The 22,798-nt window shown below is 46.3% G+C and overlaps 2 protein-coding genes across 4 annotated transcripts in view; one reads left to right on the top strand and one right to left on the bottom strand.

Annotated features, from left to right (window-relative positions):
• Window positions 1-10,954, top strand: part of PTCD3 (pentatricopeptide repeat domain 3) — an 86,696-nt gene extending 75,742 nt beyond the window's left edge. Inside the window, exons 21-24 of the mRNA XM_073610980.1 lie at window positions 376-524; window positions 2,865-2,906; window positions 8,528-8,686; window positions 10,733-10,954. Coding sequence (XP_073467081.1) covers window positions 376-524; window positions 2,865-2,906; window positions 8,528-8,686; window positions 10,733-10,799 — 417 coding nt within the window. The 3' untranslated portion in view covers window positions 10,800-10,954. The remainder of the gene's footprint in view (window positions 1-375; window positions 525-2,864; window positions 2,907-8,527; window positions 8,687-10,732) is intronic.
• Window positions 10,955-20,402: 9,448 nt separating this feature from the next.
• The window catches only part of IMMT (inner membrane mitochondrial protein), a 70,158-nt gene continuing 67,762 nt past the window's right edge, over window positions 20,403-22,798 (bottom strand). For all 3 annotated transcript variants that reach the window (XM_073610979.1, XM_073610977.1, XM_073610978.1), the window contains one exon: window positions 20,403-22,481. In XM_073610979.1, coding sequence (XP_073467080.1) covers window positions 21,874-22,481 — 608 coding nt within the window. In that variant the 3' untranslated portion in view covers window positions 20,403-21,873. The remainder of the gene's footprint in view (window positions 22,482-22,798) is intronic.

The following is a 22,798-nucleotide window of genomic DNA, read 5'->3' as shown; positions in this document are numbered from 1 at the left end:
TGAGGACTTTGCTACGGTGTAATCCTGCTTTCTTTACTGGGTCCTGCCATTTTAATTTTGCTAACCGCCTGATGAAAGAATAACTTTAGACTCCATTCATATTAGCACATCTCCAAAGATTTTTAGTGAGATTTTGATGCGACTTGCAGTGTGACTTTGATCCGACTTTACACTCAGTGGATTTGAGTCGCATCAAAACTTGCACCAAAGTAGTGCAGGCAACTTTTCAAAGTGGCACCGATTTGAACGGGTGCCATTGAGAAGATGGGCTGCGACTTTCATGTCCAAAGTCGCATGACAAATCGCACAAGTGTGAATGAAACCTTTAAGAACTAACTTGTAGGCCCTTCTAAATGGCTCTTCTCCTGTATCCAGCTCCAGAATGAGTTTGCTAATATTGCCGCATCCATTAAGTCCATCTATGAAGCCGCTGACAGCTCATCGTTCCAGCTGAAGCCGACTGCTGCCGTCTTGGGGGATATCGCTATCCTGCTGTGCAGAGCTGGGAGAAGTGAAGAAACCTGGTGAGGATGCTGTGCCAGTGTTTGTAGAAATCACATCTGTATCACTTGTCTATTTGTAGATAGCAGTTTTATAATATGCAAGGATATTTGAAAGCCAGATCTTAAAGAGGAGCGCCAGACTCCCCCAAAAAATAAAGTCTGCAGCTACAAATACTGTAGCTGCAGACTTTTAATATAAGGACTCCAGCCATGTCGTCAGCCCGAGCTAATTCATCAATCGGCTTCGGGTGCAGGCGCTGGCGTTGTATGGGAAAGCCGGTTTCCTGTTGCACATGTGCGGGTCACACTGCGCTTTATGAATGGTCCAGTTGTCTTCTGGGACCAGTGTGTGTCCCAGAAGGCAGCAGGGGGGGAGGGGCCAGAAATGCTCGTCGATCGCCGCGACGATCTTACCTGGAAGTGGAACCCGCTCCCCCAAAAAAGTGCCAAACATGGCAGTGGAGGGTGCTAGCAAGCAAAGCTTGCCCTTTTGGGTGGCGCTCCACTTTAATATTGGGAAAGGAACTTTGGGCCCTCTTCCAATAAGCACATCCTCTAGTACTTATAGGACGGGTTTAGTATAAACAGTGAAACCCCCATCTTTGTAAGTCATAGTCTGACTAGTGAGGTATATGCCTCCTACAGGAGTTTGGACAATATTAACAAAAAAAAGTTGCTAGAGCAGGGCGATGGTGAATTGTTTAACCACCTCCGGACCACTGCACACCGTTATACGTCGGCTGTTTGAAGAGGGATATCTTTGTTACAGCAGCAGCTAGCTGCCATAACCCCAGTATCCTCTTCTTCAGCTAGCGGTCCATTTTCGCTGCAAGATCCCTTTTATCGGTGGCGGGAGAGGGCCTCCCCCCACCCCCCCCCCCCCCCCCCCTCCTGCCGCTCTCTGGTGCCCTCCGCCGCTTGCCAGAGATGTCGGTAGCAGCGCAGGCGATTGGGTCCTCTTCCGTGTGTGGTATGGAGACGAGTGATGGGAAGATGGCCCCCACCCGTCACCACACCATTGCAGGGCAGAAGCAACGTCAAAACGTCACTTCCTCCCATAGCTCTTAAAGGGCATTTTTTTTCTTTTTCTTTTTCAAATGGCAACATTTTTTATTCTTATTTTTTTATTGCATTATATTGTAAAAATGAGATCTGAGGTCTTTTTGACCCCAGATCTCATATTTAAGAGGTCCTGTCATGCTTTTTTCTATTACAAGGGATGTTTACATTCCTTGTAATAGGAATAAAAGTGACATTTTTTTTAAAGAACAGTGTAAAAAAAATTAATAAATGGTAAAATAAATAATAAAAAAAAAAAAAAAATGTAAACATGCCCCGTCCCGCCGAGCTTGCGTGCAGAAGCGAACACATACGTGAGGCTCGGCCGCATATGAAAACAGTGTTCAAACCACACGTAAGGTATCGCCGCGATTGGTAGAGTGAGAGCAATAATTCTAGCCCTAGACCTCCTCTGTAACTCAAAACATGCAACCTGTAGATTTTTTTTAAACGTCGCCTATGAAGATTTTTAAGGGTAAAAATTTGCCGCCATTCCACGAGCGGGCGCAATTTTGAAGCGTGACATGTTGGGTATCAATTTAACATTATCTTTCACTATATAAAAAAAATTGGGCTAACTTTATTGTCTTATTTTTTAATTCAAGTGTACTTTTTAAAAAAAAAGTATATTGTGTATTGCAACGACTGCCATTTTATTCTCTAGGGTGTTAGAAAAAAAAGTATAATGTTTAGGTGTTCTAAGTACAGTGAAACCTCTGATTACGAGCATAATCCGTTCCAGGACTATGCTCGTAATCCAATGTACTCGCATATCAAAGCGAGTTTTCCCATTGAAGTCAATGGAAAGGAAAATAATTTGTTCCGCATTGACTTCAATGGGATGCAATACCACATGCAGCCAGAAGCAGGGGTACCGGAGAGCCTCGGAAACGGGCGAAAAGGCCCGAGGGTCACTTTGGCGGTTTGCCGAGGTCAGCCGAACTGTCCTCGTGCCTTTCCGTGCATTTCTGAACGGCGCCGATCGGCGACTTTCGGCTCTGCTTGGCTCCGGCACCCCCCACCTCAGGCCAAAAGTGGTACTGCACCCCGCTTTTGGCCTGAATCCTGCTCGTTTTGCAAGACAACACTCGCAAACCGAGTTAGGAATTTTAGAAATACAGTGCTCGTTAACCGCGTTACTCGCAAACCGAGGTTCCACTGTCATTTTCTAGCAAAAAAAACCCTGTTTTTAACTTGTAAACAACAAATTTCAGAAAGAGGTTCGGTCCTTAAGTGGTTAACCAGGAATTGAATATATCATGCCTTAATTTTTCTTTCTATTGTTTGCTGTCTTTATTACAGGTCGACATTGAAGTTCTTCAGGTCCCAAAACCTAGTTCCTGGGTGAGTCTAATTTGTTCAGAATATATGATGTCAGTTCTCTAGGACTTTGACCTTCCTTGCACATGAAAGAAGACAGTCATTAAGCTTCCTCCTGGAAATACTTGAGTTGACTCCTAATTGTTTCTTGTCGGGAGCTCTGTTTGCTCAGCAGATGGTCAAACTTATGATGAGCGCTAGCTAGATTTTCACCTCCATTTTTGTTATCAAATATCAATATATTCTCTAAACCTAGGGTCCTTCAATAAGGTGATACAAAAAAGACGCCACTTGCTCCCATCTCTATAGCTGGCTATCGCAGTAAGAAGCATTGGAAGGCTAACAGGTACAAACAAGGCCAAGGATAAATCCAAGGGAAAAACCCAGCATAACTTACCACCAGCCCGCAGACAACCAAATAACCTGTCCAACAGTATGCGTTAAAAGCAGGGGTTTAGTCTGCACACATTTGCAAATGCATGCGTAAGCCACAGAGCCCCGTCAAGGCACCCTGGTATCTGTGGTACCTAACACTAATTTATAAGTGTCCCCACAGTGGAGGAACATGCATTCTGATTCTCCTTCAATAAGGTGGTTGCATTTGTATTTTTAATACTGCGAATAGCACACCTCCTGTCCCTCGGTGGGTACAATCAGTTCTCCACTGTTAGTCCACTCCACTGTAGGGAGCCATGGTTGTCACACAGGCAGGAACTTTAAACATGTCTGTCACAGTTCATTGCACAGAGAAAAGGGATTAGTACAGTAGTTGCACAAGGAAGATGAGATTGTTTTATGCTTCTAGATCAGACTTTCTCAACCTTTTCAACACAGAGGAACCCTTGAAATAGTTCTCCAGTCTCAGGGAACCCCTGCTAAAAATTAGAAATCTACAACTCATGATACATTCGTGTGATGGTCAGTGGGAAGAATGGTCCTTACACTTGTGGTCATTGGGAAGAATTACCTCCTTACAGATAGCTAAAAAGATCAATGGTGTCAGTGGGAACTTATCTGAGAGGCAGAAATTGCCCAATGCTGAAGGAACCCCTAGCAACCTCTGGAGGAACCCTGGTTGAGAATCACTGCTCTAGATGATCCCACAGGAAGTGACAAGGACACTGAATTTCTGACGAGCAACGGGTATTTTCTGTTCTTGCTAAAAATGATTTTAGCCTGAAAAAAGAAAATGAATGCAGCCACCTCATCTAAGGACTGGTAAACTGCAGTAGATTAAATTTTTGTTCTGTGGGTTTAGATTCCATTTTAGTTTCCTCACCTGAACCTTAAAGGGATTGTAAAGTCAGAAAGTTTTTTATCTTCTTGCATTCTATGCTTATTGCATTCTCTCCTGAACGATTTAACTTGACAGATAGTAACCCACGTTTAAAACGCATGTTTTGCCGCGTTTAGCAGCACTTTGCTGCCTTTGCGTTCAGAAGCGTTTTCAATATGGCTAAAAATGAACAACACCTGTAAACGAAACATGGCTACACGCGAGTTACCACGTTTAGAAGCGTTTGGCGCTTGAAATGCCTGTAAACTCCAGCTTCTGAATGCATTTTTTTACATTCCAAAAAATGCCTCTGAACTCAACCTGCCTAGAAAGGACAGTAAACAACCCTATGTACATGTACTGATAAGATAACATAGAGGAGAGTTCAGGGGCAGTTAAACTCCCAACTGCTCATAAAAGTCAGTTTACCAGCAGCAGTGTACATGAGGCCTAAAGCATTAACCATATACAGTACCTGACCGCGAGATTGTGTTTCCAGCGCGATACCATCGCGCTGGTTCTCGGCGACAGGGTACTGTGAATGTCGCGCTGGCTCGCTCATCGGGAAAGGAAAACTTTGTTTTCCTTCCACGATGAGTGACAGGCAGTGCTGACAGCTGTCTAGTATGAATCCTGAGGCGGGAACACCGCGCCAAATTTTAAATGAAAAAAACGGCGTGGGTTCCCCCCTCGGAGGCATACCAGGCACTTAGGTCTGGCATGGATTGTAAGGGGAACCCCCTATGCCGAAAAATCGGCGTGGGGGTCCCCCCCAAATCCATACCAGACCCTTATCCGAGCACGCAGCCTGGCCGGCCAGGAAAGGGGGTGGGGACGAGCGAGCGCCCCCCCCCCCTCCTGAGCCGTACCAGGCCGCAAGCCCTCAACATGGGGGGGTGGGTGTCTTGGGGGAGGGGGGCGCCCTGCGGCCCCCCCACCCCAAAGCACCTTGTCCCCATGTCGATGAGGACAAGGGCCTCTTCCCGACAACCCTGGCCGTTGGTTGTCGGGGTCTGCGGGCGGGGGGCTTATCGGAATCCGGGAGCCCCCCTTAATAAGGGGGCCCCCAGATCCCGGCCCCCCACCCTGTGTGAATGAGTTTGGGGTACATGGTACCCCTACCCATTCACCTAGGGAAAAGTGTCAATATAAAAAAAACACAGTACACAGGTTTTAAGAGTAATTTATTAGTCAGCTCCGGGGTCTTCTTCCGACTTCGGGGGGTCTCCTTCTGACTTCTCCCAGTGTTCGGCCTCTTCTCCCGGTGTTCGGCCTCTTCTCCCGGGCCCCGCCGCTATCTTCTTCCAGCTCTATTGCCAGCGAGGGGCCCGGTCTGCTGCCGCTGTCTTGTCGCCGCTGTCTCGCCGCTTCTTCTCTTCTTTTCTTCTTCCCCGATGTTGACACGACGCTCTCTCCGGCTCGAATGCTGTGTGCGAGCTGCGGAGCCATTTATATAGGTGGTAACCCCGCCCCCTTACGACGTCATGGTCCCAGCATGCGCAGGGACTCTGGGGTCACGCCCCCTTATGACGCCAGAGTCCCTGCGCATGCTGGGACCATGACGTCGTAAGGGGGCGGGGTTACCGCCTATATAAATGGCTCCGCAGCTCGCACACAGCATTCGAGCCGGAGAGAGCGTCGTGTCAACATCGGGGAAGAAGAAAAGAAGAGAAGAAGCGGCGAGACAGCGGCGGCGAGACAGCGGCGACAAGACAGCGGCAGCAGACCGGGCCCCTCGCTGGCAATAGAGCTGGAAGAAGATAGCGGCGGGGCCCGGGAGAAGAGGCCGAACACCGGGAGAAGAGGCCGAACACCGGGAGAAGTTGGAAGGAGACCCCCCGAAGTCGGAAGAAGACCCCGGAGCTGACTAATAAATTACTCTTAAAACCTGTGTACTGTGTTTTTTTTATATTGACACTTTTCCCTAGGTGAATGGGTAGGGGTACCATGTACCCCAAACTCATTCACACAGGGTGGGGGCCGGGATCTGGGGGCCCCCTTATTAAGGGGGGCTCCCGGATTCCGATAAGCCCCCCGCCCGCAGACCCCGACAACCAACGGCCAGGGTTGTCGGGAAGAGGCCCTTGTCCTCATCGACATGGGGACAAGGTGCTTTGGGGTGGGGGGGCCGCAGGGTGCCCCCCTCCCCCAAGGCACCCACCCCCCCATGTTGAGGGCATGCGGCCTGGTACGGCTCAGGAGGGGGGGGCGCTCGCTCGTCCCCACCCCCTTTCCTGGCCGGCCGGGCTGCGTGCTCGGATAAGGGTCTGGTATGGATTTGGGGGGGACCCCCACGCCGATTTTTCGGCATAGGGGGTTCCCCTTACAATCCATGCCAGACCTAAGGGCCTGGTATGCCTCCGAGGGGGGAACCCACGCCGTTTTTTTTCATTTAAAATTTGGCGCGGTGTTCCCGCCCCAGGATTCATACTAGACAGCTGTCAGCACTGCCTGTCACTCATCGCGGAAGGAAAACAAAGTTTTCCTTTCCCGATGAGTGAGCCATCTCGGCGCTGGCTCCTGCGACGGGGCTCGTAGGTGTCAAATCTCGCCGAGAAGTGCGGCGAGATTGACACAATATCGCGGTCACCTACTGTATGTAAGCATCAGTGCACATTTGTCCATTGATGAAGAAAAGCACAGTCCTCCCCTAGCGCCAAGGACACAGAGGGTTAATTATTACAGTCCTCCCCATTTCAGATAACAGGAGATAGGAGAAATAAAGTGAAAGCTGGAGCACAGATAAGCAGCAGTGTGAGGTTTGTAAGGAGAGACAGTGAAGAGAATCGGTATCTTACTTTCATTCCCTCCAGGACATGCAGAATGTAGCTGGGTCTGCCAGCTGAAGCCACAATCCCACCGATCTAGAGGCTCCACCCTGGAGTCACAACACAGGAGGCTGACCAGTTGTCTTTCTCTGCTCCCCTGTGTGTGGAGAGGGGAGGGGGGGGGGGCCCATCACCACACCCCATGCTCTATGTGAGAGACGCTGCAGCCAGCAACCTCCGGCAGTGAATGGACTGACTCCGGAGAAGGAGGGGGGCTTTTTTTGTGCGGGGGGGCCGCCCCCCACAAGGTGTTGGCCTAGGCCAGAATACAGCGCTGGTTACAGCTATCGTTTAGTAATGCAAAAGTTTGTGCACAGGATATGAAACTGCCTCCCAGACACATTCCAATATTCAATGAAACTTTTTTTTTTTTTTTTTTTCCCAGAGACATGATTAACAAATCCCTTCCTGGGACCTCCCTCGCCAATGTGTTTCACCCAAAAACAGACTTAACGTGTTGCTAAACCCAGAACCTGCATTCACTATATCTGGCCTCCCACAGTACACAGAACATGGAAATGCAGTTATTTTAGTAAATATAAACTGATAAATACCTTTTCTCATCAGCAGTATATAGCAGCCTTGTGACTTCTATCAGTTCCTAGTAAAGCTTGTAGGAGGAGTTTTCATTCTCCCCTGATCTGGACATGTCTGGGAAGTGCTAATTGGCCCTGTGCTGATCACATGCACCCTCCCAAAAAACAAGAGAAAAAACACACTCTAGCAACACACACCAAACTGCGCATATGCAGCCTGTCCCCTGGCTCTGGAAATCAGGTTATTTTTTGGAGACAGTGGAAGAAGAGGATAGAGAAGACAGAATCAAACGGCCTTTATAGACAATGCAAAGGACCCCTTAGGTTCCACAGTGAGTATAACCAGCATGCTTTACTGCATGTACAGACTGATTTTACTGTTATGGGTTTAGTAACACTTTAAGCCTGGTACACACAGTGGTTTTTTTTTTGCTTCGTTCAACCCAGCTGGCTGAACAAAAAAGTGTTGTACTAACTATGCAATGTTAGTACAGCTATCTCCCCTCTGAGCTAACATGCCCAGCAATCCCCCCCCCCACCAGAACACGCTGGTCCACATTTGCAGCCATTGGCTGCAAGAGCTGATCTGATGCCGATTGGCTGCTGGTTTTCCAGCATGTCTGTTCAACAGAAGCTGGACAGGCTGCTGCACACACTGGCCGAATGTCGGCTGGTTTCTGTTGAACTGACCGATATTCGGCCCGTGTGCCTTTTAGTCGCACGGATTGATTTACTAAAACTGGAGAGTGAAAAATCTGGTGCAGCTGTTCATGGTAGCCAATCAGCTCCTAACTTCAGCTTATTCAATTGTTGATGCTGGTATGCTTAAAAGAAGTTGGTCCTGTATCCTGGGAACTTTGTTGTGGGAGCAGAGATGAGCGCTGATCTGGTGTTGGCACCCAACAGCCAGGAGCCATCGGGGAGGCTTGTGAGTGGCAACTTGATGAAATCCTTTGGCTGGACAGGCTTTAGTATTTACTGTGAACTGTTTTGTGCTTCTTCCAGGTTACATGTGATTGAAGAGCTCCTGGACTGTGCTAGAACATCAGGCAGCACCAGTGTGGCCTTTGACCTTGTGCAACTGGCCGTCAGCTACAGCTTGCCAAATACAGCTAAGCTTGCCCAAACCGTGCTGGATGAGTTCACCCTTAGTGAAGAGCAAAGGTATGAACTGGGTATTTTGGATTTGTAAGAGGCACTCAAATACAGCATTTTAGACCTTTACCAAGGTGCACCAGGGCTCTGTTTTTGGAGCTGTTCCTCTGCCACCTTCAGGTGATTGGACACTGACAAAAAAAAGACAGGAAATCCCCTCTTAGTCATAACCTCTCCTCTTGGCAAGGCTTTTGTTTTTTTGTTTTGGTGATGGTCACGTCTGTGCAGTCTGCACGAAAACAACTAGCTTCTTCACGGTTTCATCTCAGATTAGGGGACTGACTTTTCCACACCCGTTACCTATGGCTTTTCTACTCTGAGGAATGGCACCCAGACTACACTGAGCACACAGGGACAGCCTTCAAGGTTGTTGGTTGGCACTGCACCCTGCGCAATGATATATTGCCTCGAGGTCCACTGTGGTACTATGCAGGTCCAGGGCAGTGATCCCCCAGCTAGGGAGTCAAGTTTCTGAGGGACCTGGAGAACATAGCCTGCCATGATGTGTGAAGATCGGACTGCCTAAGGGGGGCCCGTGGTGAGAATGGCACTGCCCTGGCTGCTCACATTGCTGGTATCTTTCTTCCTCTCCTGTTAGGCTTTTTCCTCATTTTTTTTTTTATGGCATTTGTGTGGAAAACAGTGTCACTGTATTAAGCTTCCAGGGCCATCCAAGCGCTACATAGCAGTAGCAGTGTGGGGCGGTCTAGGAAGCTTCTGACACCAAAATCAGAGAAAACGTTCCATTCTCTGCATTTTCTTTAAGCACAAGGCCACGTACGCACAGGCATAGAGCAGCTGATAACCCATACAGGGCAAAGCTCCCAGACAGCAGCCATCTTGTAGAATTCTATTCCTTACATGTGACAGCGGCAGAGAATCTATTGCTGTGGTACTACAGATTGCGGCAAGTATACTTAAAGGGGCCACTAAGCCAGAAAAGTAGGAATTTAGGGCGTAAAAGGTCCCAAATCACTTTATTAGGCACGGTGGAACCTCTATGCAATGTATCCCCGGGGGGGCATTTAGTTCCATGTGGCTCTGACTCCTTTTACCTATCTGGTATTTTGTTACTTCTGGGGCACCTTCCTCCAGTTCCTTTGTGACAAAGAAGGAATTCTCATCTGCTATTGCTGGTTTACAGTGACTGCTCTCAATAAGAGTTTTCCCTCACCTCCCCCCTCCCTAATTAATGAAAGAGCAACCAGTTGATGACAAGATAAAGGAGGATGAGAATTCCGGTAGAAGGGGATGCAGAAGAATCTTCATCTGAGGAATCTACTCCTGAAGAACTTTGGGATTGGGGTTTATATCAGACCCAAAAAGCCTTTGGTGAGTTTTCTTGTGGAAGCTGTGCGGACTGATTTGCCAGCCATGGCTTGCCAAGCCTTCCACTCCAAAGGTTGCAGAATTTGGATTGTGGTGTCCACCACAACATTCTCAATTCTTTCCTGTTCTGGACTTGCTCCACCTAAAGTGTGTTCAGCCAAAAAGGTTTGCTGAGCAATACCCCATGCAAAGCGAGGGACCAGGAGCTCCAGCTAAGGAACCGAAAAGAGGAGGATCCGGGCTGCCCTGTGCAGTGGTTTTGCACAGGGCAGCCCCTATCCTCCTCTTTTCGGGTCCCTAGCTGGAGCTCCTGGCCCCTCTCCTGTTGAGTGCCCCCACAGCTAGCAGCTTGCTGTGGTAGCACATGAGCCGAGCTGCAGCTCTGTGTATCCATTCAGACATAGAGCTGCCATTTGGCCCCGCCCCCTCTCTCTCTCCTGATTGGCAGAGTTTGCTTGAGAGAAGCGGGAGCCAGGGGCGCCATTGCTGTGTCTCAGCCAATCAGGAGATAGAGTCCCGGTCGGCTGAAACATTCGTGGACATCACTGGATCTAGATGGGGCTCAGGTAAGTATTAGGTGGGGGCTGCTGCACACAGAAGGCTTTTTATCTTAATGCAAAGAATACATTAAGATAAAAAACCTTCTGCCTTTACAACCCCTTTAGGGGATCTCGACCAAGCGCACAAACGGTTACTATAGTTGTGGATTTTTTTTTTTTCTTCTAGGATAACCCTACAAGACCTGACTCCGAACAGCGGTAGTAGTAGCAGCAGCGACAGTGATCGGGACTGAGGTGACCTGCAGACACCAATGTCTAAATCCACTTTTCCATCAACCTCATTACATCTGGTGGTAGACTGCCTTTATGGAAATATACACTTTTTTATTTTTTACATTTTTTCTGCTTGTATTCAACTTGTGCATATATTAAATTATGAAAACCAAAATCATTTCTTGCTTTTTTTTTGTGAATAATTTAGGCTTGATAGCACTTCTTTCTGGAGTATAAGACCTAGGAGGATGGACACTGAAACCCCAATCATACATAAAGACATCCTGTCACCAAACTATTTATCCTAATCATACAGTACAGAACACAGGAATTGATTCCCACATCATGGGTTATATGCCCCCCCCCCCCCCCCCCCAAGTGTACCCATATAACCCTGCCTACTTCATGAGGCTCCATTTTTTTTTTGTTAGTGTCCTTAGGTAATGGAGCCTTTTTTTAAAATATTTTTTGCCAGTTTTCCATTCTTTCTTCGACTGACCCTTCTTCAAGATCTGACTGCCTTATGACTTGCTAGGAGTTTCCTTACTTGTTACGCCTGATGTACATCTTGGAAACCAAAGCCTGTAATGTTTGCTTCAAGCACTGGATCTTGCAGCCGTCGCTCACCTTGGTATGTGATGCTACAAATGAGTTAGCTGTCGGGTGCTATACAGGTGCAGGGCCGTGATTCATTTCCATAGCACCCAGACCCTAAAAACCCCTTAGGGAGTATTCCTGCCATGATGGGCGAACCCTGGACTTTGGATAGAACCAGCGACATGGACAAGGTTAGATAGGGTTTCCCTGTATCATGACCATTTCCTGGCTATACGTGTCTTGTTGGATCATTACCTTGGATATAAACGACTTTATATCCTTATTCTACAAGACACAACGCAATGCTAAGCAGAGAAGTTGTTTTCAAGGCTCGGGTTATGGAGTAATTTACACTTTCCTAGCTATAATTGGCTTGCCTAATTGGACCTTCTAGATAATGTTATAGCATTAACCTGTTTCAATTTGGCAGTCTTTTCTTTCACCTCCCTATCGGAAGTTCGTAGCTGCTACTGATAGAAGTGCGTGGTTAGGTGTTCTATAAGCACTATGTCAATGATGCAAGTTAATTGTTTGCTTTCTCACCTGTTGCTTGATACCCCAGTGACAGTGGTAGTAAGATTGTTTCTAATTTTTAGGGACTTGTTAATGACTGGAATGGTACCACTGGATTAGCGTAGGGCCAATGTGGTGCCCATATTTAAAAAGGGATCAAAGTCTTTACCAAGTAACTATAGACCTGTTAGTTTAACTTCTATAGTCGGGAAGATACTGGAGAGTTTAATAAAAGACCACAATGCGGACTTTCCCGAGTGCGGTCCACGCTGGTTTGTTCACCGTGAGGCTGGGACATGACCGACTTATTCCAACTAACCGCTGCAGCTCGCTGAGACACTATCTCGGACTTTGCCCCAGGCTCCCCCAGGGACCACTGACCTTCTTTTGCATTATATGCTTGTTTTATACGGATACCATGTGAGTAGCCATTTGGCTGACATTTTAATAAATTCCTTTTTCATCCAACACACTGCACTTAGCTTGGCGCACCTTGACGTTTTTATTTTAAACATGCAGTAATAACTGCTGGGATGGTAATTACAGTCTCTGATGCCAGGGCATACGTTGAGAAGCACTGTGAGGCTGCTATCCTCAGAGTTGAGCCAGCTCTGTGAGTAGGACAAAGAGAAGGAAATAAGGGGGGAAGCGCCACCTAAGTGCATTATCACAGGGGGGTTTTATTAGAACAACGGTTAAAAACACTTACAAAGTGTTTAAATAAAACAGGCTTATCGTGTATTGGCTCGTCCGCCAGGGGTTCTCTATCCTCAATCCTGCATGGACAGCCGGGTTCAGGCTCTCTTGAGAAGCGATGGAGGAGGAATGGATGTTTCTTGCCGTACACAGGAAGTCCATGTCAACCAGCGTGAAACGCTCGGGTGAACTGGACCTCACCAGGAGAGGAAGAAATTGCTGGGAAAGATCAGGCTACGCGCTCTGAGCCCTCTGCTCCTTCTGAAGGCTGCTCCAGCAATGCCACCCCTGTGCTGATATGCCAAGTTGCGTGATGTTGGGAATATTTGTTAGGGTGTACCAACTCAGGGCTGGCTTCCCTAGCGCTCTTCCCCTCCTAGCTGCCACCCAGCTACCTACCTCTGGCTCCTGTACCTCCATTTCTCCACACCCCCCCCTCTATACTGGCCCCCGCCAGCACCTGCTGGGTAATGTCCCAGCTCCTTTCCAGGGGTTGTTGATGCTGCGCAGTGTTGCCACCCTGTTTTCTAGATCCAGGATCTGGGCTTCCAGAGAAACAACTAGTTTACATCTTGTACAGCAGTATTCGCTCTTGATTGGCTCATCAAGGAACTCATACATGAAGCAAGATGTGCACTGGGTCGCATCACCAATCCTGTGGGACATTTTACCCGCTACTGTAATGGGGATATTAAAGGGCTACTCTTGGTAATCTACATGACACTCGGTACTCTACACTACTATGGCTACTCTCGGTACTCTACACTACTTCAAATTACTCCTTGTGTTACTGCTATTCTAAGTTACTAAAGGTCACTCCCAGTACTCCACGTTGTTTAAAATTACTCAGTTACCTCCAATACTCCAAGTTACTTTAACCACTTCAATACCAGGCACTTTCCCCCCTTCCTGCCCAGGACAATTTTTAGCTTTCAGCGCTGTCGCATTTTGAATGACAATTGCGCAGTCATGCCACGTTGTACCTAAACTATTTTTTTTTTCATTTTCTTCTCACAAATAGAGCTTTCTTTGGTGGTATTTCATCACCTCTGCGTTTTTTTTTCATTTTTTCGCTATAAACGGGGAAAAAAAAATGATAATTTAAAAAAAAAAAAAAAAAAAAACTGATAGGCACTGATAGGCAGCACTGGATAGGCAGAACTGATGAGGAGCTACTGACAGGCATTACTGAGTGGCACTTTGATGGGGCACTGACAGGCATTACTGATGGGGCACTGATTGGGACTTTTTTGGGCACTGTCATCCATTTATTATGGGGACAGGTTGGCAGGTGTTGAGCACTGATTGGCAGCTGATGGGCACCATTTGATGGGGGCTGTGCTGATAATCAATGTGCTTAATGGCACAGATCCCCCTCTGACAGGGAGAGCCGCCAATTGGCTCTCCCTGTCAGCATGAACTGAGGAGAGCCGTTTACCGGCACTTCCTGGTTCACGTGATGATCCGCTGTGATTGGTCACAGCTGATCACGTGGCAAGAAGCCTCTGTCAGAGGCTTCATACCACGATCGGCGGTGCAGTGTGTCAGACTAACACACAGCATCTCCGATCGCCGCGCGCCCTGGCTCTGTTGTCCTGATCTCGTCATATGACATCCGATCAGGATACAACAACACCTTTGCCGCTGTCATTCTGCTATAAAGCGGGGCGGCAAGTGGTTAAACAATTTCCAGTCACTACCTCAACTTATCAGTCTGTACTCAGTCACTACTTAGCACTCCAAGTCAGTACCCAGTACTCTGATAAAACTTTTTTGCGGAAGGGAGTTTAATAAGACTCGTGGACACTCATTAAAATTAGAAGAAAAGAGGTTTAACCTTAAATTACATAGAGGGTTCTTTACTGTAAGAGTGGCAAGGATGTGGAATTCCCTTCCACAGGCGGTGGTTTCAGCGGGGAGCATCGATTAGTTTCAAACAGCTATTAGATAATCACCTGAACGACCACAACATACAGGGATATACAATGTAATACTGACCATATAATCACACACATGGGTTGGAATTGTGTCTTTTTTCAACCTCACCTACTATGTAATTAAGTGTATAAAGGATTGATGTCGAAGAAAAGCTCTCAAACATATATGAATATAATTTTGATATAAGCACCATTATGTTCACTTATTACCAGAGGTTGGTCATATAATTAGGCAATCTTTTCTAAGCAGCGCAAATGCACACCTTTTTTCAATCAGCACTTACCATTGTGGGAACACAATTTGCAGCAGCTTAGAGGTCAATTTAAATAGGGTCACTGTATTTTATATATCACTTTGGCAGCGTGCAGCACCATTTTTCTTTATTTGGATCTTTGTGTATTATATCCTCCTCTGGAGCACAGTGCCCCTTATATATCAATTGGGCACCACCAATGTCTTGTCTGGAGCTTTGAAGTGCATTAGCATTCCATAATAATATGGTTCTAATACACCATTCATCCTTTCTGGAGTTTGCTTCTTATGGATATACAGTTAGGCCCAGTGCCAGAACAAGGTCATCCAGCGCCCAGGGCGAACATTTACCAATTTGAACCCCCCTGGTGGTGTATGACCAATCATCTTCTGTCTGGTCTGATGACCACACCTGATCATTATACCTACCTATAGGCTTGGTTCATGTTGGTTGAAATGCACTGCGGGTTCCCGTCTCGCACCTGACTCGCAGGCGGTTCACACTGCCCCCTGCAAAATGGTGGGAGTGTCAATACAAAGTTAACGACACCCCCAGGTTCGCAAATCACAGTGTGAACTGTCAATTCGGACAGGAATCGGATCGCATGGGTGTGAACACCCATGCAATCTAATTTTGGTGCAGACCAAAAAAGGGTCCTGCACGACTTTGGTCCGAATGCGATGCTGTATGGCTGAATTTGCATGGCACGTGATTTGCATTGCAGTGCGGTGCAAATCACATGGGATGTCTGAGAGCGTGAAGCCAGCTATAGAGTGCAAAAGTCAGGACTGGATAAAGTGCAAGGGTCAGGAGCAGAAATAATGTACAGAGTATAGGAATCAGCAACAGGGGTATTTTATAAAAGCAGTGGGCTTGTGTGCAGGATCATAAGTTGGGCCCAGCTTCTAGAGGCATAAAGTGCAGTGTGTGGCAAAAATTGGGTGTGGCTTTCACTTTGCTGACTATTGAGTACCATGTAGGATTTACAGTACAAGGGTTCAGTAGCAAGTGATGCAGAGCTCAGGAATGGAAAACAAAGACTTTTATTTAGGATTGTGGAAATGGGTTCAGAAGATCCAAAGTTTTTTAGGGTAGGGAGGGTCCACTTCTTTTAGTGGTTGTTCAAAATATCTACAGTATTTTAGTGTGCATGAAATGGGGACTGGTATAAAATCCAAAACCCCAAATATTATATATTGCAACGTAACAATCAATAGAGGTGGAGGCTGCATTAGTTTTATTTTTCCCCTTTGTTTTCACCCGGTGATCTGGCCAGTAGCACACATCCTATATTAGAGTGCCTCCAGTCTGGATAAAGGAGCACAGGAGGCACAGCAGCATAGTCAGTCTGGGAAGAATTATAGTGTTATATGTACTAGCAGATTTAGATACACCAACAAATTATAGCCAAACTCACTAGCCTATGGAAAACAGGATCCAGCATTCCAAAAGCACAATGGACTCTGCTCTCTGCAGTCAACATGGGCAAGAGAATGAGGACAGGCTCTCACAGGGGGTGGAGGTGGGCAATGACTGCTGGTTGGCTAACAGGGGGAGGGCTCAACAGACTGTCCCTATTAGCCCAGCCTCCTGTCAGATATGTTTTTTCATTGCACCCAGCTAATATCAGGCAAATAATACAGTAAGTACACAGCTGTTAGTGGGACATATCCTGTGCTCAGGATGGGAGACAGCTTGGGGGGGGAGTTAGAGAAGCACTGGATCCCCTCCCCCCACAAGTACTAGATCGATCAGAAAAGAACAATACCAACTGAAAAGTCCCAGTGTGTGTATGTGTGTGTATATATATATATATATATATATTTTTTTTTTTTGTAAACCTGCTCTGCAAAGTAGAGGGCAGGTTTACAGCACAGCCAGGTATACTTTAGAAGACAGAGCAGTTGGGACTCACATGGAGGAAGACATTCATCCTCTGACATCTTCATGCTGGGGTGAGCTGTGATGATGTGTGGAGGGAATGAAGCAGTGATCGGGGCTGCAGTGTTGGGTTTTCTTCTTGCTCTGCCTCCTTGTAGAGGAGCTCTCAGTGTAGCAGCCCCGATCTAGCTGGCCAGACTGATGAGGACTCAAGCCTGGGAGAGAGAAATCTTCTCTATCTGTGACAGGATGTGGTTGCCCCTGTAGAGAGGAGGCAGGCAATAGGTATGAGCGCATCCTCAGTCCAATTTTTGGGCAGGCTGTAGCATTGAGTGGCGCCATAACCTGTGCACAGATTCCTCTGAATGCTGCTCGCAACCCAGCGCCCCCTCCCACACTGCATTTAGGGCAGTCGCAACCCTCCCCCCCCCCTCCCCAGTACCGGCCCTGGTTAGGTCTATATAAATTTGGACACAGGCACAATTTTCATACTTTTGGCTCTGTGCCGCCAGAGTAAAATCAAAACAAATGGATTTAAAGTGCAGACTTTCAGCTTCAATTCAAGGGGTTGAACATACATATCAAGTACACATTTTAGGAACAGCAACCATTTTTATACACAGTCCCCCCATTTCCAGGGGCTCAAATGTAATTGATTATATTAAATATTTTGTTGAGAATCCTTTACTGGCAATGACTGCCTGAAGCCTGGAACCCATGGACATGACCAAAGACTGGCTTTCCTCCTTTCTGATGCTTTGCCAGGCTCTAACTGCAGCTGTCTTCAGTTGTTCTTTGTTTATGGGTCGTTTTACCTTCAGCAAGTGAAATGCATGCTCAATGGAATTGAGATAGGGCACTTTACGCGGTCATTTCAGAATATTCCACTTCTTTTCCTTCAAAAGCTCCTGGGTTGCTTTTGCAGTGTGTTTTGGATCATTGTCCATCTGCACTGTGCAGCGCCGTTCAATCAACTTTACTGTCAGCCCAGATTCAGCCACATGCAGCATATCTCTATAAACACTGCAGGATTCATCCAGATGCTTCTGTCACATCAACAGTAAACACCAATGACCCAGTGCCATTGGAAGCCATGCATGCTCATGCCATCACCCTGCCTCCACCATGTTTTAGAGATGATGTTGTGTGCTTTGGATCATGATGAGCTGTTCCAAGCCTTCTCTACACTTTTTTTCTTCCTGTCATTCTGGTACAGATTAAAGGGTTTGTAATGTCATACTTACCTCCACCGTGCAGTTAGTTTTGCACAGTGTGGCCACAAACCTCGTCTTCTGGGGTGCCCTGGCAGCTCTTACAGCTCCTCCTTGCATCAGTAAATCCCCTAGGAGAAGCACTCTCCCAGGGGGTTAACTCGCAGGCGCGCTCCCGCGTCCAGCATTTGTATCTATAGACACAGAATGCCGGACTCAGCCCCACATCATTGGATTTGATTGACAGCAACAGGAGCCAATGGCTGTGCTGCTATCAATCTATCCAATCAAGAGCCGAGAACCCCAGGCAGAGAGTGTCTCTGCCGAGGGAACAAAGGGCTCAGGGGAGTAAAACGGGGGGCCGGTCAGTGTCAGAAGTTTTTCACCTTAACCACTTGGCGACCAGCCACCGTCATACTGCAGCAGGTCGGCACAAGCCATCGTAGCTGTATGTCGGCTCCTTTAAGCAGGATAGCAGGACGGCTCGCCCATTGCACTGCGGGGGTGCCAATGCTCATGACCAGTGGTCGCGATGACCGCTGGCCCTGAGAGGCAGAACAGGGTCGTGTGTGTGTGTGTAAACACACAAATCCCTGTTCTGAGAGGAGATGCAGATTGCGAGTTCCTACTAGCTAGGAACCACGATCTGTCATCTCCTATAGTTAGTCCCCTCCCCCTACAGTTATAACACAGTTAACCCCTTGATCGCCCCCTAGTGTTAACCCCTTCCCTGCCAGTGACATTTATACAGTAATCAGTGCATTTTTACAGCACCGATCGCTGTAGAATTGTCAATCGTCCCAAAAATGTGTCATGTGTCCACCATAATGTCGCAGTCACAATAAAAAAAAAAAAAAAAAAAAAAAAAAAAAAAAATCACAGATCACCGCCATTACTAGTAAAAAAAAATTTAAATAGATGCCATAAATCTATCCCCTATTTTGTAGGTGCTAGAACTTTTGCGCAAACCAATCAATATATGCTTCTTGCAATTTTTATTACCAAAAATATGTAGAAAAATACATATATCGGGACTAAAACATACGATAATATTATATGAGCATAGGCAAACCTGCATGGGGGGGGATGAGCATTTATGCTTTTGTGTTGTTTTGGGTACACTTTTAACCTTTGTTAATAAAGATAAGTGTTTTATACAACAGCCTAGGGAAGTGTTGGATCATGCAAGTTTGATATAAAGGTTTCACATATTAACCCTAATTGAGACATGAATATCTAAAATGGAGGTAGAGTCCAAACCAGGTTTTTACTGTAGAAGTGTTTGCTGCTACTATACCAGAGACTCCTTCATATCTTAGGATTAATATTATTGAGGTAGATATATAAATATATATGAACTAGCATTCATCTGTGCTCATATTTTGGGATTTTGCCCTTGAGGGCTAAATTACTAATGCAACCTTACAGGCCACTCCTGTATGTCCCGTTACCAGTTCTCTGAGCATAGAAAAGCCATATGTAATGGATGAACCATAAAAACCATACACTAAAAAGGGAGCAGACACAGTGATGGTTATACCAGCCACTAAGGATAAATGCTGATGCGATGCTACAGCTGGACCTTGATGAAAGCAAAATTACCAAAGTACATCATTTCACCAAATTGATGCCAATCACTAGCAGGCCAGAACACTGCAGAATCTTGACCACTATCGCTGAAGGAACATATCTTTAGTACAGCCAGAGAGAGACCGAGACACACAAACACCCCATTGTAGAAAATGTGCAGAGTCTTTGCTGCTGATTTGTTGACATTGACAGAACTGCTCACTAGTGTGATATAAAGTACCTTGAAAAAGTAATACTACCCCTTGAAATTTTCCACATTTTGTCATGTTACAACCAAACACATAATAGTATTTTATTGGGATTTTGTGTGATAGACCAACACGAAGTGGCACATAATTGTGAAGTGGAAGGAAAATGATAAATGGTTTTCAATTTTTTTTTTTTTTTTTTTACAAATAAATATGTAGCACTTTCTACCAGTAGGTAGGCACTGATCCCAGGAGAAGGCCCAGGGAGACTGTGAGGGAACATTGCCACTACACGGTCATTGGCAATGTCTGTCACCACACGGTCGGTGGCAGGGAACTCCTGGAGCAGAGGGGCAGGTGAAGAGTCTTCTAGGATACGGTCAACTAACCCCCCCACCCTTTTTTAAGCAGGAGACTGAGGGGGGGCAGGTCTTTGCCAGTAACCAAAGGGATATTTGAAGAACTCCCCACTGATGTTTACAGTTTTAAAGTTTTGATTAAAAGAGTGATGGTGAATTATTAATTATGTTTGTGAAAACCAATACACAAGGTCATGGCCATTCCTAATCCAGCTTGGTGTGTCTAGTGTTTTGTATGTCCAGAGTTTATGCCGCCTACCGTCCCATGTTACAGCGCTTTCACTTTCAAAGCAAAACAAGTCGCCACTTTCACACCTGCAAATCATGTAGTGTTTCCATATATTTGTCCAACCCCTGTATATAGAAATGAAACACGCACTGCATAAGACAGACGAGGTGAGAGTGATTGTTTTATTTTGATGTCCCAAATGATATATAACAAAATAATTGAAAAGGCTAAATTAAATTACATTTTGTTTGGATCAGTAAAACCTGAAAAAACTTAAAACCACTGGGCAGAGGAGAGAAGGTTGCTGGAAGGTGCAGACATGGTGCAGGAAGCCCAAGGAATTCTGTCATCTGGTGTGAGAAGGGGTTAACAGAATACAACAAACCTGTCATTGTGATCATATACAGAAAGCCAAACAATCAGAACTTGGACCTTCCATGTATGATCAGTGAAACCACCACTTTGTGTGTTTACAGTGCACGTCACAAAAGGGATAAATCATTAAACCTCTGGTGAGGAGGATGCAATTTGTTTCCTAGGAATTAGTGTGTCATGCCAGGATATAACAAGGGAAAATCTGAATCTTCTTCTTGGTTACTGTACAGCACTTGTAAAGAGGGCCTGTCCTCAAATATACAGCAACTAGGAGAAGATAGACTAGAACATATATAGGCTGAAATCCAAGCCTTTTCTGCAATAAATCTGCCATTTGTCTCACAAAATTATACGCACAAACAAAAAAAATGCAGCAGTTGCTCAGTTTACAGCCTGCTATGTTTTTATCTCTCACACTGAAATGGTTGTGTTGTTGGACACAGTGGTATGGCTATGTCTGCCCCCTGTGCTAAGGAGGGGTAAAATGCAACACCTTGAGCTAGGTACATTATATGCAATACACACAACATTCACTTGAAGCTGGTCACGCAATACTCAGGCTGACATCACAACCAATGAATGCTTTTGGCACTCTTCTAGAATGGGTACATTGCCCATACTATAATAAGTGCCAGACTCGCAAAGATTCAAAGCCCAGGCTGATACAGATGAGGCAGACATAGAAGCAAATGTTGTTGGTACCTAGTTCACCAGGTACTCCAACACCCGAGAGATTTCAGGACACACAGGCCATAATTAATTCAATTGGGATCAGTGACAAGCAGAAGGCAACTCAAAGGGTCAGCCTTGGGAAGACAAGGTTCTGATATCTCTTGTACCCTCTGGCAGTGGAACCTGTGCACTTAGATCTCCAGAACTGCACACCAACAGCAGGTGTAAAGTGTTCCGGCTCTACCCGATACATTTTTATATAAGTTATTAAGGATGTAGATATTGGAGTGGGACTCACGCTGCCGCACCAAGAGTCAGGTTTTTTTAAGGCAGGAGCAATACCAAAAACGTAATAAAAACCCTAATATTCAAAAGAAAGACATGCCGCTAACAGATTATTTAAATCAGAACTGTCGCTGGAATTTATTGGGCTGACACTTTAAATATTGCTCCTCACAGATCACTGTATGCAAATTGGCCAATCCCGCTGCACTTCAGCATCCGGCAATCTATAAATGAAAGTTCTCTCTGTGTGACAAAAGGGTATTTGGATTCAACACTGCAACAATTCTGACTTAATTTAAACTTCCCATCATTGTACTTGTGTTGTGCCCAAGCCAACCGCGCTGGCGTAGGCAGACAGGATATTGATGACCTGCTTGGTTTCCAGGGTCAGACGGGCCTCCTTCAGCCAGTCTTGGGCCACTCTTCTAGACTCTCCTTTCAGCTGATTGATAAATTTAGCAGCCAGCTCTAAATCGCCGTGCTCGATGCAGTATGAAGCGTAAGAGAGCAGTTTGAACGTGTCCAGATCCTCAGATGTCAACTCACTTGGGGGTTTTAGCTGCTTAGGTTCAAATACGAGAAGGGATTGCAGATAGGAGAGGAAGTATTGGTACAGACTGTTTCTGGTTTCGTCAATAAGGGCCACCCGGCGGGCTAGATTACGGACGGTATAGAAGCGTGCTCGGAGGGCTTCCTCACTATAAACACCACGGTGAAGGGACTCATGGGGGAGTGCAGAGGTCAGGGCTTCTGTGAATTCATTACTGGAGCAGCTGGCTTTGATCCCCTGTACTGCACTCTCCAGGGGCTCGGTGGGGCTTTCGCCAGAGGCTGATCTCAGGGTAAACTTTAAAGCTTCAATGGATAACCAGAGGTGATGGGCCTTCCTGGCCTCCTCTTCAGCTATGGCATGCCCTGGAGAAGATGAATATCATGTTATGGACGAGAAAGGCTCAGCAAACCATCTTTAAAGAAAACATTTGTATTGTCCATACCCCCATATACCACCCCCTTCCCCCAACCCCCCGTATATACCTACCCTTCATTCACATTCCTGACAGAAACCAGGAGGTTTTACCAAGTACTACAGAGTAGGACAATTATGGGCTAATTAGAGGGCTATGAACTTCTCACACGTGAGAGTGTACTATCTATTCAGCTATTCCTGTGCAAGCTTCAGAGTGGCAGCAGGAAAAGCAAAAGTAAGGTAGGCATATGTTGCAAGGGAAAAC

Source organism: Aquarana catesbeiana, linkage group LG01 (genome assembly GCF_042186555.1).
Source record: "Aquarana catesbeiana isolate 2022-GZ linkage group LG01, ASM4218655v1, whole genome shotgun sequence".
Lineage (NCBI taxonomy): Eukaryota > Metazoa > Chordata > Amphibia > Anura > Ranidae > Aquarana > Aquarana catesbeiana.
This window is presented reverse-complemented; position numbering and strand designations above follow the sequence as displayed.